Source organism: Tiliqua scincoides, chromosome 8 (genome assembly GCF_035046505.1).
Source record: "Tiliqua scincoides isolate rTilSci1 chromosome 8, rTilSci1.hap2, whole genome shotgun sequence".
Lineage (NCBI taxonomy): Eukaryota > Metazoa > Chordata > Lepidosauria > Squamata > Scincidae > Tiliqua > Tiliqua scincoides.
In genome coordinates this window covers 20,142,369-20,159,685 of record NC_089828.1, presented here as the reverse complement: position 1 = coordinate 20,159,685, position 17,317 = coordinate 20,142,369, and the positions used below count along the sequence as shown (strand labels likewise).

Below are 17,317 nucleotides of genomic sequence, written 5' to 3'. Positions count from 1 at the left end.
GCCTTGAACTTTGTCCTTCCTTGAAGCTGCATCATTACAATGTGATGTCCAACCCTTTCATGTCCAACTACCAGCAGCAGACCATATATCATATAGCAACACATGTGAGAACAGAAAATGCTGCTAAATGTTCACTAAGAGAAGTATTATGTAGTCAGGACTACATCACCTAATGTCTCAGGTAGAAGTCTTTCCAGGTAGGGTACTATGAAAATAGATAACGTTGAAGAATTCCTAATTAGATTTTCTGTGTAAGCTTTCCAAAGATGTAATATCACACAATTTGCTATCCCTGCATTCACTATTGCTTTGCAATAAGAATGTTCAAATGTGTCCTAACATGAACCATAGGTATGGTATGCAATTTACACCGCATCTAGGCAGTATGCGTGAATGCATATGGTTTCACAGTAATGGTTTTTTTTGTCAAGCTGGAGATTGAGTTGCCCAATTGCTTCATTGCCAATAGGAGTTCCAATATATCAGCCGTATAGGATCTGTCTCCCTTGTACACAGAAGTTCCCTATGTCTGAGGACAACGGAGAAGATGCTCCTGCAGTCACTATGAAATATCTGTTGCTTAGAAGAGACTAAGGCTGTTTCCAGGACGGAGTAGTGCATGAATCTAGGTGGTCTGGAGAGCTGAAAGCTAGACAGGCAGATGGGTTTAGAGTCTCAGCAACTGGAGATAATATCTGGCAGTGCTATTATTTTTAATACATTTGTAAAGCAGCTATAAAGGGATCCTGCTTTACTAGTCACACCAGGACACAAGTCCTGTTGTTTTTTTTACTGCTGACTGATTAGTAGGAGGGGGGCAGGGGGCAACAGCAGCAAGATGCAGATTGAATAAGCTGGAGAAGCCTCACTGTTCCTGCTCATTTGTTAGATTTCTGTTACATTGATATTATCTGGCATTATGCCAGGTTGTTGGAGGTCATGGGACAAAGTCCTGTGCTTAACAGGTAAATGGGAGCATCCTGTAGATGTCCTGCAATGATGCAAAGGCCTCTGAAGAATGCTCACATTTGTAGGTGGGGGCATGTGGTGCAGTCGCAGCTGGGCTGAATAGTACACCTGTGAGCATCACACACAGATGCTCTCAGCTCTCCAGACCACCTGGGTTCATGCACAACTTTGTCCCTAAAACAGCCTCTCTGCCTTGTAATGTGAACCATGAGCCTTGCCACTTATCCTCCATCACCTTAATGCTACCTTCTCCCTGTGGGCTGTTGTTAGGTAGTCCTACATATTTTTTCCCCACCACCAGGTTACTTATGGCATGGTAAAGAGTCTAACATACACACAGAGGCCTAAAAGAAAACCTTACTTTTCAAATATGTGATAGTCCAGGAAGCAAAGGTATACTGGCAGGATGCTTTGTGCAACCCAGTTATGGAGGGTGACTGTTTTGTTTTTATAAGCACACACATAAGTTCTCACACACGCACAAGAAAAATATGTGCATATCAATGCAGAAATGATGAACCGTGTCCAAAGGCTTCTGCCTGACCGGTGCCATGAGGCAGGCCATGAAACTGTAGGCTTGCTGTGCCCACTTGCCATGCCCCTGACAATCCAGCCACAGCTGAGGGAGGCCACCCAGAGGCCTCTCTCCTAAGCAACTCCACAGACAGGAAGGTGGCGACCCTGCCACTAGAGCAACAGAGATTCCCTTCATCAATGAGGGTGGATGGTAGAGGGAGAGGGAACCTGCAGAGTGCAGCTGGAGATTTAAACCCCTGCAGCAGCCCATGATGAGGGTGCTGGGTGTGATGGCCTGGAATTCTTGCTAGGGAGTCATAGGAGAGTGAAAGGAGGCCCAGGGAAGCAGCCCAAATGCTGGGAGAAAAAGGAGCCAGGGTGGAGACAAATCCCTTCCCCCCCCTTTTGAAGAGTGATGGGGGGGAGTTCCTCCCTAGGAAATATCACCCTGCTGGCAGGGGGCACCTTTGGCTCCCTCCCCCACTTCGAATTCGCAGAAGTGCCCCAGGATTTTCAAGTATTACAAACTTAGCTCAATCAAGTTGTAGACTAGGTTAAAATATTTTTTCTTCTTCAAATGAATAAAGCAAAACTACAATGTTACCAGCTTCATAGCTAGAGAAAAAAAGGAACAATTTAATGTACTGATATTTTCTTTTCAACTTTTTTTTTAATTAAAATCATATTTGTAAAATGTCCATTTTCACTCTGTTGTCTTGGAGGTGACAACTTTTTATTTGTCAAAATATTTTTTTTCCAAAGTTCATGCTAAAAATAAAAAGAGATCACACTTTTTAATTTATTTGATCTGCATCATTCAAAGTATTCCTCGAAAAATGTGTTTTTTTTCTCCTCTCCCTGCCAGGAAGAACAAAAATAATTGCCATATTTATACAAAGGGGTGAATAGCTGTCATATACAAAGGAAAAATGTAAGAAACTGTAGAAGGGGAGAAGTTTACATCTGCTTGTACCATACCCTGCTGAAACCTGACCTGATAGAAGATTGTCCAAGAGTTCCATAAAAATTGTGGGATTTTGTGTATGCTTTAAAAAAAACATTTTAAGAATCTATACATCTTTGAGGTCATTGTTTAACAGAGTGTTTCCCCTCCTTCTCTGTGGGGAGGGTGAAGCCTGAGGACTTCAGATTACAGAAACGTTTCGTGCTGGCTCTCAACTCATGCATTTTTCCCCCCTAACAAATATTCAACTCATTCTAATCCACGCAAAATACCCACCTAGGGATGGTTTTAAGGGCCTCATTAAAGCTTAAGAATGTTCCCTTTGTGAAGTGACTCCTTTTTTTGTATTCCCAGGGTGGCCCAAAGGATTATGAATCTGGGACCTTGTTTAACTTTTGCTTTTTGGATTCCAAAGATGTGTACTTGTCAATCACTGGTGCATTTTGCTGGAAGTGAATCACTGGCTTTATCTGAAAGACACCAAAGCTTTCTTGATTCTTCTTGTTGTAAATATTCACTCGGTGTTCCAGTTCAGGGCTGGCTTTCGCAGACCCTGCTGGACTTGGCAGTTTAAGGTTGACCGGATCCAGTCCTTTTTGCGTCAAGCAAGAATCTTCAGACAAAGATGAGAGCAGCTCTTGCACCACAGCATTGTTGACCCTGTGGGTAGAAGGATCTACCTGATCGCATTTGGCTACATTGTGGGTCCTCTCCAAGGGGCAATACTCGGAGGACTCCTCCCGGGTTGTACTGCAGTCTGTGGAAGAGCCAAATGTCTGGCTGCTGTTGCTCTGGGCCCTGGTGATGGAGCTGTCTGTGGACCTGGAGGCACTGCCTGATGTGACACTGGTGGAAGTCCCGTTGCTTCCAATGATCTTCATTGGCACTTCCACTGTGAAGAGGTCTGAAGAGATGTTGGGCTGGTGCACATCAATGGCAGCTGTTGTAATAACACAAATAGCAGCTTCAGGAACACCACTGTCTGTAATGCAAGCAATAAAAGATATACAAGGTTACAAGAGCCTTGCTTTGGAATTCAGTGGAGATACCAAGAAAGCAATCAGAAAGGTACTTCCTTACCAACAGTCACCTCTCAGAGCTATATTCCTTTTTAAGGTGATTAAATTAAATGAAAAATATTAGATCTGAAGAAGATTGCAAATTAGGTGTGAATGTGCAGGGTCAATCTGTACATGAGGCTGATTAAGGTGGTTGCCTTAAGAGGTAGATTGGTGGGGCACATGCCTCTGTCCACCTCTCTCCACTAACTCCCTGAATTTTAAGAGGAAGAAAGGAATGGGGCGAGACAAAGTGTGAAGGGAAGAAACAGGCTAGAGCAGTGGTTCTCAAACTTTTTAGCAAGAGGACCCACTTTATAGAATGACAATCCCCCGAACGTGATGTCATTAACCTGGAAGTGACATCATCAATTTAGGCTTCAAACCTAAGTCACAATCAGCCAAAAGTCCCATTACACAGCCGCTCATGCTGCTATTTTGTGTAGCGCAGAATTCAAACATTCTTGTTCAAAGTAGAATGCAAACCTTGATCCTTCTCCAACCACACAGTCCTCCCCCTTTCCAAAATCCCAACATCTTCCAATCTATTCAGGGCAAAGCACCATGCCTCTTTCCCATGAGGAGCCCGCCCTGCCCAACAGCTCTGTACCTTATATTTTCAGCTCTGTGTTTTCAATGGAGGTTGAGCTATTGCTATGCGATCCACCTAAAATTGGCTGGTGACCCACAGTTTGAGAAACACTGGGCTACAGTGTTGGAGATGCTACTGCCTACCACTCTCTTCTCCTCCACCCTTCTCTTCAGTTCCATTTCCCTCTTTGTTTTCAAATTCAGCAAATGGAAGAAGTGACAGAAGGTTTGACACTAGGTAACGCAACGGGTGTTTGGTATACTATCTCAGACAGGCTGTGGGACCAACCCTATCAGTGTGTGACAGATCTATGAAACCCAATAGTCATTTCTGGAATGTTAGATTTCAGAAACCACACTAAGCTTCTCCCCCATATATGTAGACATGGGAGCAAATGTGTCAACAAAACTGGGGTGGGGGATAGAACTCTTATGAGTTGATTCTAACAGCGGCATAACTAAGGCAGGCAGGAGGGACATTACTCCAGGTACCATGCTTTGAGGGGCTGTTTTAGAGTGTTTTTCGGAGTCCTCTGTCGAATGGGGGGGGTGTTCAAAATTGGGGAGGGATGTTTGGGGGGGGTATGGGGGTGTTAAAATTTTTTGTCCCCCCAGGTGCCAGATGCCTTAGCTACACCAATTTTATTCCTACCATCTACAAAATTCACAAGTTTTGGTTGCAGTTTTTTCCATATGTGCATACAGACTCTCTTCTTCGGCTTCAAGCTATAGTCACAGAAACTTGATGCATCTCAAATTTATATATAATCTCTTCCGTTGCAGTCAAGTAAAATGGCTGCTGACTGAGGTGGTTCTGGGAGGAGAGGAGCCAAATGGTGCCTCCAGGCCAGGCTTCTCTACTTACTACACATGACACACAGATAAATGTATACACTGCATATTGGAATAGGATGGTTTTCAAAAATGAAAAATTCCACTTTATTAATAAGTTCCACCTAAAAATCGGTCGTCACCATTGGATGCATACCATCTAATTTCTTCTTTCCCAATTTCTTTCTCTTTTTTTTTTTAAGGCGGAAGTGTGGGTACTTAAGTATAAAACATGTACAGGGTATGCCACTTTCAGAACAGTATCTATTGCCCATGTAGAGAAACTATAAAGATAACCCATGGTGGGGGGACGACAACAACAAAGAAAATCCATTTCGAGTATGACCCAGTGACTCCTCCAACCCTGGTCTTCCTTGGTGTTGAGTTATTTTATCCTTCGTTCATTCAGTTTAACCCTTTTAAAAGGTTCCCAGCAGGAGACACAGCATTTGTTTCCCCCATGGAGAGTTTTTTCCTTTATTTCCGCCCGAGGCATTGAATTCATAAAATAAGCTGTTTAGACTTCAATGTGCTGTTGAATCTTACAGTCCACTCCTAAGCTGCACCAGTGCCAAGTGGAATAACAACGCCGAAATGGCCAATGCTGTATCCCAGAGGGCCAGGGCAGACACTGGAGTCTCCTCAGGGTAAGGGAACAAATGTCAAGCCCCATGCAAGGCAATGGGTCTCCTCAGATCTGTACCCGCTATTTAGCAGACACAGAACTAAGGAGGCCTGAGTCAGGCTTCTGGGCATATGGGATTTGGTGGCAGTTTGCTGTTGTCCCCACCCTCCCTCCTGGGTCCGAACCTCTCCTCAAGCCTTTCCACCCTCTCACACCCAAAAAAGCCTTGTCGCCAACCAGCAGAGCAACCTACCACTGGCACTGAGGCCCAGTGCTGACTAGCCTCAGTGCTAGCCTTATCACCAGTGCCAGATTTCCTAACAGCATTTTCGTGATGGCAGTTGGCAGGGCAGCGCAGCGGCTGTCAGCACTGCCCCAGCATAGGATTGGAGCCTTTGAGTTATTATGACTGGTTTCAAAGTGAGCATTGCCCTGCCAAAAATGCACAGCCATATTATGGAAAAGGTGGTAGCTCCTAGGTTCAAGCAGGGTACCGCTGGCTCAGGTTAACCAGGATGTTTTCATCCACAAACCCCACTGAAATGAACAGAAGCTGAAGAGCTCCTATTTATTTCTATGGCAGACTAAGTTGTGCTACTGTGTGTTCTCCCCTTTCCATCCCTACAAATATTTATTGGGTATGAATTGTAAGAAACTCGTGATGCCAAAAATGAACTTAAACTTGCCATTTCAGTTCTCTTGAACAATAAAACTCGATCCTTCTTCCTTTCCCCAAGTTAGAAAGGAACTATGTACTAATTTATGCCTTAAGCGGGTAGTCTTCAACTTGTCTGGAGATGAGACTCACCTCAAACTCCCAGGCTGCAACAAGGGACCCACTTGTAAGAGCCCATTAGCAGAGCCTAGCAGTAAAAGGGCAGAGCCCACAGAGAAATACTTGCCAAACATCTTGCAGCTATTTACTTACAAGGTACCTTTTCATCATCCTCTCCTTCTTTCTCCTTCTTTTTGCCCTGCCTGGCACTGGTCAATCAGCCTGCGTTGTTCTACCCTTTACAGGTTGGACCTCGGTATCTGAATGGGCTCTGTTCCTGGATCCCGCAGCACATACCTTAACCCACGGATAATGGAATCCATGGGTGGGATCCAACAGGGCCTCTGGACGCGCTTTCCAGTCGCATCCAGAGGCACAGAGAGGGCACACGTGGTGCTTCTTGCTGAATCTGGGAGGTCCTCTGTGGGTCCTCCAGACGTGGATTCAGAACCTGCGGTGGGGCAAATCCACAGGTTCCGAAACTGCGGATAAAGAGGACCCACTGTATTTACTACTGGGTCAACTGGAGAGAGAGTAGGGCCAGTGTGTGTCTGGCAACAACACACAATTTCATTCTGAAAGATGGAGTGAAAAAGAAAAGCAGGGTAGAGCAGAAGTGCAATTGCAGGAGAACAGGTGGACGGGTGAAGATTGGGGTGGCTAAAGAAAACACTGCAAAGCCTCCTGCAATATTTACCTCATCCAAGGCCCCTAGCCCAACCATAGGCCCATCTAGTTCAGCTTCCTGTATCTCACAGTGGCCCACCAAATGCCCCAGGGAGCACACAAGACAACAAGAGACCTGATTCCTGGTGCCCGTCCTTGCATCTGGCATTCTGACATAACCCATTTCTAAAATCAGGAGGTTGCACATACACATCATGGCTTGTAACCCCTGATGGATTTTTCCTCCAGAAATTTGTCCAATCCCCTTTTAGAGGCATCCAGGCCAGATGCCGTCACCACATCCTGTGGGCAAGGAGTTCCACAGACTAACTACATGCTGAGTAAAGAAATACTTTCTTTTGTCTGTCCTAAATCTCCCAACACTCAATTTTAGTGGATGCCCACTGGTTCTGGTGTTTGTATGTTCTAACACACCTGAGGTTTCTGGATCCAGACCCCACCAACTGATGACCTTAAGCCTGATTGCTTGTAAAATCTTAACTTCAGCTGGTGCAGAACATGGCAAGCAGGCAGTTGAATGGGGCTCATACTGTGAATATACTACACCTATCATTAAGGAACTTCACTGGCTCAATGGTCATTTCTGAACACGTCAGAGTGCCAGTTTCGATCTTCAAGGCTGTAAATGGTTGCAGACCAGGACACTTGAAGTGTTCTCAGAGAGAACACTCTAGTGTTCTCTCTAAGAGCTCTGTGCTGCTGTGTGGACCCTTGCAGCTGCTGTGCAGGAGCCCTGCAGCATTTCCAGACACCCCACAATGATGCTACATGTCATCGCTGGCCTTCCAGGAATGCTGAGCTTCAAACTGCATGAAGCTTGGTTTTCCAGGGCTTCAAGTTCCACAGCTCAAAGGGAACAGCGGTCACCTCCTCCTGTACAGGAGCACAGAAAGCTGCCATACATGGAGTCAGGATCATTTGTCCATTTGGTTCAGCTCTGCCTATGCTGATTGGGAGCAGTTTTGTAACCTGTTGAAGGACACCCACTCTGTGGCGTTTTCTGCTCAACTAAGCCCTTTTGGGTTGAAAGACTGCTTTACCTTCAAGAAGTTCGTAAGCTTCTTATTCTGGCACGTTCTGAATATTTGTTTTTCCTCAAGTGTTTGAATGTCTGTTTAAATTTAAGTGTTAAAATTCAAAACAAACTTACCACTGCTAGGCTCGTTGTAGTATTGACTGATGTAGTTGTTCATGTCGTCTTTGACCATGGCCTCTGGGGACATAAAACGGAAGTGTCAACAGCCAGATTCCAGCTAAGCAATATATTAAATTTCTCCAGCATGTAGGCCCTTAATGCAAAATATAGGGGGGACTCTAAGTCTTTCATATGATGTGGTGAAGAGGTGCATTTTGACAGCATAGACATTGTGAGTTTGCCAGATGATGCTGTAGAGCCAAATTTCATTGTTTTAAATTTCCTTTAAAAGATTTTGATGCTGCTGTTCTGTTTCAAAAAATATTCAAAGCCGCTCACAACAAACTAAAACACAAATCTATGATACAATCAAGGAAGGCAAGCAACAGTAAAACTTAGTCTTCTATTATTTAATTTTAAGATTCAAATCTTGAAAGCAGAGTTCTATAAAAGCAGCAGTAAAAACCAACCACTAAAAGCCTTGGAAAATAATAAAAGTCATTACTGCGATTAAAAAAAAATCCATTACAGAAACAACTTCAGTATTATGTGCAACATGAGGAGTGTTGCATTTTCCACAATTGTGAATATACTATTGTCCTACAAAGATTATATCCACACAGGATCATCGCATGAAAAGTTGGCCTATTCTCTGTGAATTCTTCTAATTCATTCTATTATGGCTGCAATCCCATACACACCAACCTGGGAGTATGCCCCTTTGAACATAGTAGAATTACATCTAAGTAAACATGCATAGAATTGCCATATCATGTGGCAGTGAATTCAATAAATTAACAACGGTTTGCATTACTGAAGAATTTTGATCCATCTGTCCTGAAGCTACTCTCAGCCATTTTCACCAGATAACTCCAATGGTAAGAGAGAAAAAAGAAATTTTTCTTTCTCCCAAAATGATTAATTTTATAAATCACTGATGCAGCTTTCATCAAAAGCATTACATGTTTTCCAGTAAAGATGCTAAGATATTTATAATTTTCTGCAACAGAAAGTGAAACAAAACAAAAATTACTAAATTCTTATGAAACCTACTAAAAAACGCATGCCACAGAGCATGTGGCAGGAACATCAAAACTTAAAAGGTAACCTGATATGCCACTTTGTGCATCCTCTCCTTTTAAGTGCTCTTTCTGATATAGTGTTTCAGGAGGGGAAAAAAATCCTCACTCATTTCTTTGAGCCATATTCTCCCACAGCCCCCTGGGTCTCTGTGGCTACAGCCCTGCCATTTTCACAGCACATTGTGGTTTGCAGGTGAAAGAAACAGATGTTTTTTTGTGGCACACTTCTCCACACAACAAGGCCCAAACCACTAAGCACTTGGTACCTGAAATAGCTGCACTCCTAAGATGGCAATCTAACCTGACATTGAAAGGAAACATGGCGGCCTTCCTGGTTGCATTGGCTCTTAAAAGCTTTTTTGGCCTCTGTTGATCTTTAAATGCCTGCAGTCAGAGGTGTGTTTTCTGCTAATGCCTGAGTTTAAGAAGAAGCCTCAGTTTTGCTCAAGGCAAGATCACTGGATTATGAGTACATTGCAACGCTCTTCAGCTATCTGCTGTTAAAATACACTTCATTTCAATCATCCATAATTGATACTAGAAATGCCATGTAGCCGTCACAATCTATACTATGACTACAGAGATGGCTCAAAGGCTGGGCTTGACTCTTTTGTATGTTAGCACTGCAGATGCTGGGGAGCTGTAAAATATCTGCAACACAGAAAAGACATATCTAATGTAATCCCCACCCCACAAAAAATTTGGAGAATGGAGAATTTGGAAAGCTGGGGTAAGAGATACTCTTATCACAGCAACTTGAATTGAGGAAGAATGTGTAGATTTGAATGTGCAGGCTAAATTGTTATATTACCATTAAGAAACTGTTTATAGCACTTTTCAGCCAACCATTCTTAAGGCTACTTACTAGTAAAGTAAGTAAAAAAAGGAAGTTTCTTTCTAAGGAGTTCACAATCTTAAAGATACAAGAGTGTCACTGGAAGGGACACTATGCTAAGGAAGCAGGATGGTGTAGCGGTTGCAGTGCTGGACTTAGCTCTCGAAGATCCAGGTTCAAATCCCAAATCAATCATGAAGCTTCCTGGATGACTTTGGGCCAGACAGTATCTCTCAGCCTCACCTACCTCACAGGGTTGTCATGAGGACAAAAGGCAGGAGAGAACCATGTACAGCACCCTGAGCTCCTTGGGGGAAGGGTGGTATAAAAATGTGAAGAAACAAATAAAAGCAATCTCTCTACCCCACTAAATATAAAGGATACCACTTTAATTGATTAGTTACTATCAGGTGACCCATGATCTTTTTCATAGATGCACATTTTAAAACTATTACTTAGCAGTAGTAGTGCTAGTATTTGAGCAGCGCAGAAACCTTGTGCTATGCAACTGCATTCAAAAGTCTTGCATGTAATTCCTCACATTTCTTTGCCGTTGCTAATCAGGCAAAGAGGCAATTTTTTGAAGTATCCAAAAAATAAAATACTGTTTTGTGATACATCCTTGCTATACTTTGACATTCCAAAAGAAACAGCTGCTTACATTCTATTGATTTTTCTTACACCAAACTCTAGAATCGCAAACCACTCTTCCTATGCAGGTGACAGCTTTTCAGAACCATTGATACAAGATGGTGCTGAGCCACTACCAAAAGCTGGGAAAAAGTACTTGAGAATCCTGCTCTTTGGCCCTGCTGCACATGACATTAAACAACTTCCCATTTAAAATGAGTGTCATTATCTACTAATAAAAAGACAGATGACTGATCATCAATAGCCCAGTCCCAAGACTAGGTGAGCCAGGTGCTTAAGTTGGGGCAATGTGACACCAAACATCAGAGTAAACCAGGAATTTTGCAGAGGCAGGCTAAAAAGATGAAAGAAACCAGCCAGGGGAGCACCAGAATCCTCGTGAAAACCTCGCTAATCTATATAATGTATAGGATTGTAGCCCTAATGGGGAGCTGCAGCCAGAGACCCAGTAGGTCAAGGGAGCTGCCAGTTGAAAAAGTTTGAGAACCAATGGTCTACTTTTTTTTTTTAATGAGGTGACAGCCCTGCTGAGAGAATAAGTTATTATTATTATTATTATTATTATTATTATTATTATTATTATTATTATTATTATTATTAACAGTATTTATATACCGCTTTTCAACTAAAAGTTCACAAAGCGGTTTACAGAGAAAAATCAAATAACTAAATGTTAACAAATGCTATCACATAACATAAGAACATAAGAATAGCCCCACTGGATCAGGCCATAGGCCCATCTAGTCCAGCTTCCTGTATCTCACAGCGGCCCACCAAATGCCCCAGGGAGCACCCCAGATAACAAGAGACCTCATCCTGGTGCCCTCCCTTGCATCTGGCATTCTGACATAACCCATTTCTAAAATCAGGAGGTTGCGCATACACATCATAGCTTGTACCCCATAATGGATTTTTCCTCCAGAAACTTGTCCAATCCCCTTTAAAGGCATCCAGGCCAGATGCCGTCACCACAACCTGCGGCAAGGAGCTCCACAGGCCGACCACACGCTGAGTAAAGAAATGTTTTCTTTTGTCTGTCCTAACCCGCCCAACACTCAATTTTAGTGGATGTCCCCTGGTTCTGGTATTATGTGAGAGTGTAAAGAGCATCTCCCTATCCACTCTGTCCATCCCCTGCATAATTTTGTATGTCTCAATCATGTCCCCCCTCAGGCGTCTCTTTTCTAGGCTGAAGAGGCCCAAACGCTGTAGCCTTTCCTCATAAGGAAGGTGCCCCAGCCCAGTAATCATCTTAGTCGCTCTCTTTTGCACCTTTCCCATTTCCACTATGTCTTTTTTGAGATGCGGCGACCAGAATTGGACACAATACTCCAGGTGTGGCCTTACCATAGATTTGTAAAACGGCATTATAATACTAGCCATTTTGTTCTCAATACCCTTCCTAATGATCCCAAGCATAGAATTGACATTCTTCACTGCCGCCGCACATTGGGTCGACACTTTCATCGACCTGTCCACCACCACCCCAAGATCTCCCTCCTGATCTGTCACAGACAGCTCAGAACCCATCAGCCTATATCTAAAGTTTTGATTTTTTGCCCCAATGTGCATGACTTTACACTTACTGACATTGAAGCGCATCTGCCATTTTGCTGCCCATTCTGCCAGTCTGGAGAGATCCTTCTGGAGCTCCTCACAATCACTTCTGGTCTTTACCACTCGGAAAAGTTTGGTGTCATCTGCAAACTTACCCACTTCACTGCTCAACCCTGTCTCCAGGTCATTTATGAAGAGGTTGAAAAGCACCGGTCCCAGGACAGATCCTTGGGGCACACCGCTTTTCACCTCTCTCCATTGTGAAAATTGCCCATCGACACCCACTCTCTGCTTCCTGGCCTCCAACCAGTTCTCAATCCATGAGAGGACCTGTCCTCTAATTCCCTGACTGTGGAGTTTTTTCAGTAGCCTTTGGTGAGGGACCATGTCAAACATCTTCTGAAAGTCCAAATATATAACGTCCACGGGTTCTCCCACAACCACATGCCTGTTGACCTTTTCAAAGAATTCTATAAGGTTCGTGAAGCAAGATTTACCCTTACAGAAGCCATGCTGACTCTCCCTCAGCAAGGCCTGTTCGTCTATGTGTTTCAAGATCCTATCTTCGATGAGGCATTCCACCATCTTAACCAGTATAGATGTTAGGCTGACCGGCCTATAGTTTCCCGGGTCCCCCCTCTTTCCCTTTTTAAAGATAGGTGTGACATTTGCCATCCTCCAATCTTCTGGTACCGTTGCCGTTTTGAGGGACAAGTTGCATATCTTAGTCAAGAGATCTGCAACTTCATTCTTCAATTCCTTAATAACTCTTGGGTGGATGCCATCAGGGCCCAGTGACTTATTGATCTTTAATTTATCAATGAGGTCTGAAACATCTTCTCTTTTAACCTCTATCTGACTTAACTCCTTGGTCAGGAGGGGCCGTTCGGGCAGCGGTATCTGCCTAAGGTCTTCTGCCGTGAAAACAGATGCAAAGAACTCATTTAATTTCTCTGCCATCTCTAAGTCTCCTTTTATCTCCCCTTTCCCTCCCTCACCATCCAGACGGCCAACCGCTTCTCTGGCGGGTTTCCTGCTTCTAACATATTTGAAGAAGCTTTTATTATTCCCCTTAATGTTGCTGGCCATGCATTCCTCATAGTCTCGCTTGGCCTCCCATATCACCTTCTTACATTTCTTTTGCCACAGTTTATGTTCCTTTTTATACATAGGTCTCACTTGGAGCTTTAAAACACAACCATCAAACTTTGTCAGTACAGGTCTTCCTTTTTTTAAAGCAAAGATTTGTCACTGATGCATCAGCTTTAGATAAAACACATTCTAATGTCATTATTACCTTCATTTTGGCTGCCTTATTCCTATTACTCCTTATTCCTATTCCTTATTCATTTAATGAGCTAACTAGTTGTCTCTGGGGGCAACATAAACACACAGTCAGAAGTTCCAGGAAATTGGTACAACAAGACAATAATTGTTTTAATGGAAGACAAGACAATGTCTCCTGGTGGCAGGAATTAAAAAAGGAAAAACAGGATAGCCAAAAGAACCAACCCACAGGAAATTACTATTTCCTATCCCTAAGATCTGGCAAAAAATAAAAAATAAAAAAGGAGGTTGTTTAGGAATTCTCACAACAACTCAAGACTATTCCACTTCACCTATCCTAAAGTTCACAGGATTGATGCCTTAATTTGCATATTTTCAAGGGAAGGGGGATATACAAAAGAAGAAAGTATACAAAATATGGAATTTCTAAAAATGTATTATAGCAAAGACTAAAGGATAATAATAGTTTAGAAAGAAGTATTAATATCTTCATGAGCCACCCTGATCATGTAATTCTATGAAGCCCAGGACTTCAATTTCAAAGCTCAAAGAAGACTTAATCAGAGCAAATGTAACAGAAAAAAAGTTGCTTTTGTCCTGACCGTACTAATTGAGGCTACTCTTTAGAACAGGTTCCCAAACTGTGAGTCAGGACCCACCAGTGGGTTGCGACCTGATTTTGGTGGATCCCAAAACTGAGAAGCTGATAACTGACAAGGAAAATGTACTAAGCTCTAAGGAAACCAAAAGGAACAGAATGTGCATATTTACTCATGCATACATAAATGTGTCTTGGTTCACTATGAACCAAGTTCGCTACAGGGATCCCCAACAAACTTTTGAGAAAGAAGTCGTCCCCCCCACTCCAAGCTGAAAAGAAAAATGTATTGAGCTCTACGGAAAGAGAAACTGAGCCAAAAGAAGTTGGCTATTATTCCATCTAGCTCAGTATTGTCAACACTGACTGGTTGCAGCTCTCCAGGACCTCAGAGAGGAATTTTTCTCCACTCTACCTGGAGTTGTCAGGGACTGAGCTGGGAATCATGTAAAGCATGTGTTCTTCCACCAAGCTACAGTCCCTTCCTAAAACTATTACAATCAACTAAAACCCAGATGGAAAATATAATTTTTGAAGGTATTACATGTGGAAGTTAAATGAATCTCCTCCAGTAATACACTCAGTAATTATGGGTCCATGGCTGAGAAGGCCATGAACCTGTATCAGAAGCTGGACAGAGAGCAGAGCCTGACATGATGATCTTTGTATTTGGACAGGTACCTATGGATTTTTAAAATGAAAAAAACAACCAGAAATATACTTTTAAAATATTATCAATGAGGTTTCAGACCTCATTGATAAATTAAAGATCAATAAGTCACCGGGCCCTGATGGCATCCACCCAAGGGTTATTAAGGAATTGAAGAATGAAGTTGCAGATCTCTTGACTAAGGTATGCAACTTGTCCCTCAAAACGGCCACGGTGCCAGAAGATTGGAGGATAGCAAATGTCACGCCAATTTTTAAAAAGGGAAAGAGGGGGGACCCGGGAAACTATAGGCCGGTCAGCCTAACATCCATACCGGGTAAGATGGTGGAATGCCTCATCAAAGATAGGATCTCAAAACACATAGACGAACAGGCCTTGCTGAGGGAGAGTCAGCATGGCTTCTGTAAGGGTAAGTCTTGCCTCACGAACCTTATAGAATTCTTTGAAAAGGTCAACAGGCATGTGGATGCGGGAGAACCCGTGGACATTATATATCTGGACTTTCAGAAGGCGTTTGACACGGTCCCTCACCAAAGGCTACTGAAAAAACTCCACAGTCAGGGAATTAGAGGACGGGGCCCTCTCGTGGATTGAGAACTGGTTGGAGGCCAGGAAGCAGAGAGTGGGTGTCAATGGGCAATTTTCACAATGGAGAGAGGTGAAAAGCGGTGTGCCCCAAGGATCTGTCCTGGGACCGGTGCTTTTCAACCTCTTCATAAATGACCTGGAGACAGGGTTGAGCAGTGAAGTGGGTAAGTTTGCAGATGACACCAAACGTTTCCGAGTGGTAAAGACCAGAAGTGATTGTGAGGAGCTCCAGAAGGATCTCTCCAGACTGGCAGAATGGGCAGCAAAATGGCAGATGCGCTTCAATGTCAGTAAGTGTAAAGTCATGCACATTGGGGCAAAAAATCAAAACTTTAGATATAGGCTGATGGGTTCTGAGCTGTCTGTGACAGATCAGGAGAGAGATCTTGGGGTGGTGGTGGACAGGTCGATGAAAGTGTCGACCCAATGTGCGGGGGCAGTGAAGAAGGCCAATTCTATGCTTGGGATCATTAGGAAGGGTATTGAGAACAAAACGGCTAGTATTATAATGCCGTTGTACAAATCTATGGTAAGGCCACACCTGGAGTATTGTGTCCAGTTCTGGTCGCCGCACCTCAAAAAAGACATAGTGGAAATGGAAAAGGTGCAAAAGAGAGTGACTAAGATGATTACGGGGCTGGGGCACCTTCCTTATGAGGAAAGGCTACGGCGTTTGGGCCTCTTCAGCCTAGAAAAGAGACGCTTGAGGGGGGACATGATTGAGACATACAAAATTATGCAGGGGATGGACAGAGTGGATAGGGAGATGCTCTTTACACTCTCACATAATACCAGAACCAGGGGACATCCACTAAAATTGAGTGTTGGGCGGGTTAGGACAGACAAAAGAAAATATTTCTTTACTCAGCGTGTGGTCGGTCTGTGGAACTCCTTGCCACAGGATGTGGTGCTGGCGTCTAGCCTAGACGCCTTTAAAAGGGGATTGGACGAGTTTCTGGAGGAAAAATCCATTATGGGGTACAAGCTATGATGTGTATGCGCAACCTCCTGATTTTAGGAATGGGTTAAGTCAGAATGCCAGATGTAGGGGAGGGCACCAGGATGAGGTCTCTTGTTATCTGGGGTGCTCCCTGGGGCATTTGGTGGGCCGCTGTGAGATACAGGAAGCTGGACTAGATGGGCCTATGGCCTGATCCAGTGGGGCTGTTCTTATGTTCTTATGTTATGTTCTTATCAGGAGTCAAATGGTACAAAAGTAGCAGGAAGGCAAGATGGGTTAAGCAGGACCTATGACACTGTTTAAATCAGAGTTTCTCAAACTGTGGGTCAGGACCCACTAGGTAGATCCCATGCCCCAATTTCAGGTGGGTCCCCATTCATTTATATATTTTATTTTTAATATATTAGACTTGATGCTACCATGGGATGTGACTGCATTTGGGGACATGTTACAGATCTGTACTTTTAACAAGTTACTATCTATATTCTTTTAACAATGACAGTAAATGGGACTTACTCCTGGGTAAGTGGGGATAGGATTGCAGCCTAGGATTGTTCAACATTTTCCTGCTTAATGATGCCACTTCTGCTCATGACATTACTTCTGGTGAGCCTTAACAGAGTCTCATTCTAAAAAGTGGGTCCTGGTGCTAAATGTGTGAGAACCACTGCTTTAGTAATTCATGTTAAAAGAAATACAGTGGGCCCTTAATATCAGCAGATTTGAAACCTGCAGATTTGATCATCCAAATCCATGGATCTGAGCCCATCTGGACCTGACCGGAGCTGTGTTCCAGTTGCATCCAGAGGGTGATCTGAGGCCCTTTGGCTTCCCCAGACCTCAGAATGACTTATAAGGGCATACAAAGTCAATTCTGTTTCGCCTTGAGAAACTGGAAATCACTTTTTTTGTCTGAAACAGGCATTCTGAGGGTAGA

At 43.4% G+C, this 17,317-nt stretch overlaps 1 protein-coding gene across 2 annotated transcripts in view; it reads right to left on the bottom strand.

Annotated features, from left to right (window-relative positions):
• Positions 1-2,135: 2,135 nt before the first annotated feature.
• Positions 2,136-17,317, bottom strand: part of TMEM266 (transmembrane protein 266) — a 112,621-nt gene continuing 97,439 nt past the window's right edge. For both annotated transcript variants that reach the window (XM_066635958.1, XM_066635959.1), the window contains 2 exons: positions 8,167-8,229; positions 2,136-3,431 (listed from right to left, as the gene is read on the bottom strand). In XM_066635958.1, the coding sequence (XP_066492055.1) occupies positions 2,818-3,431; positions 8,167-8,229 (677 nt within the window). In that variant the 3' untranslated portion in view covers positions 2,136-2,817. The remainder of the gene's footprint in view (positions 3,432-8,166; positions 8,230-17,317) is intronic.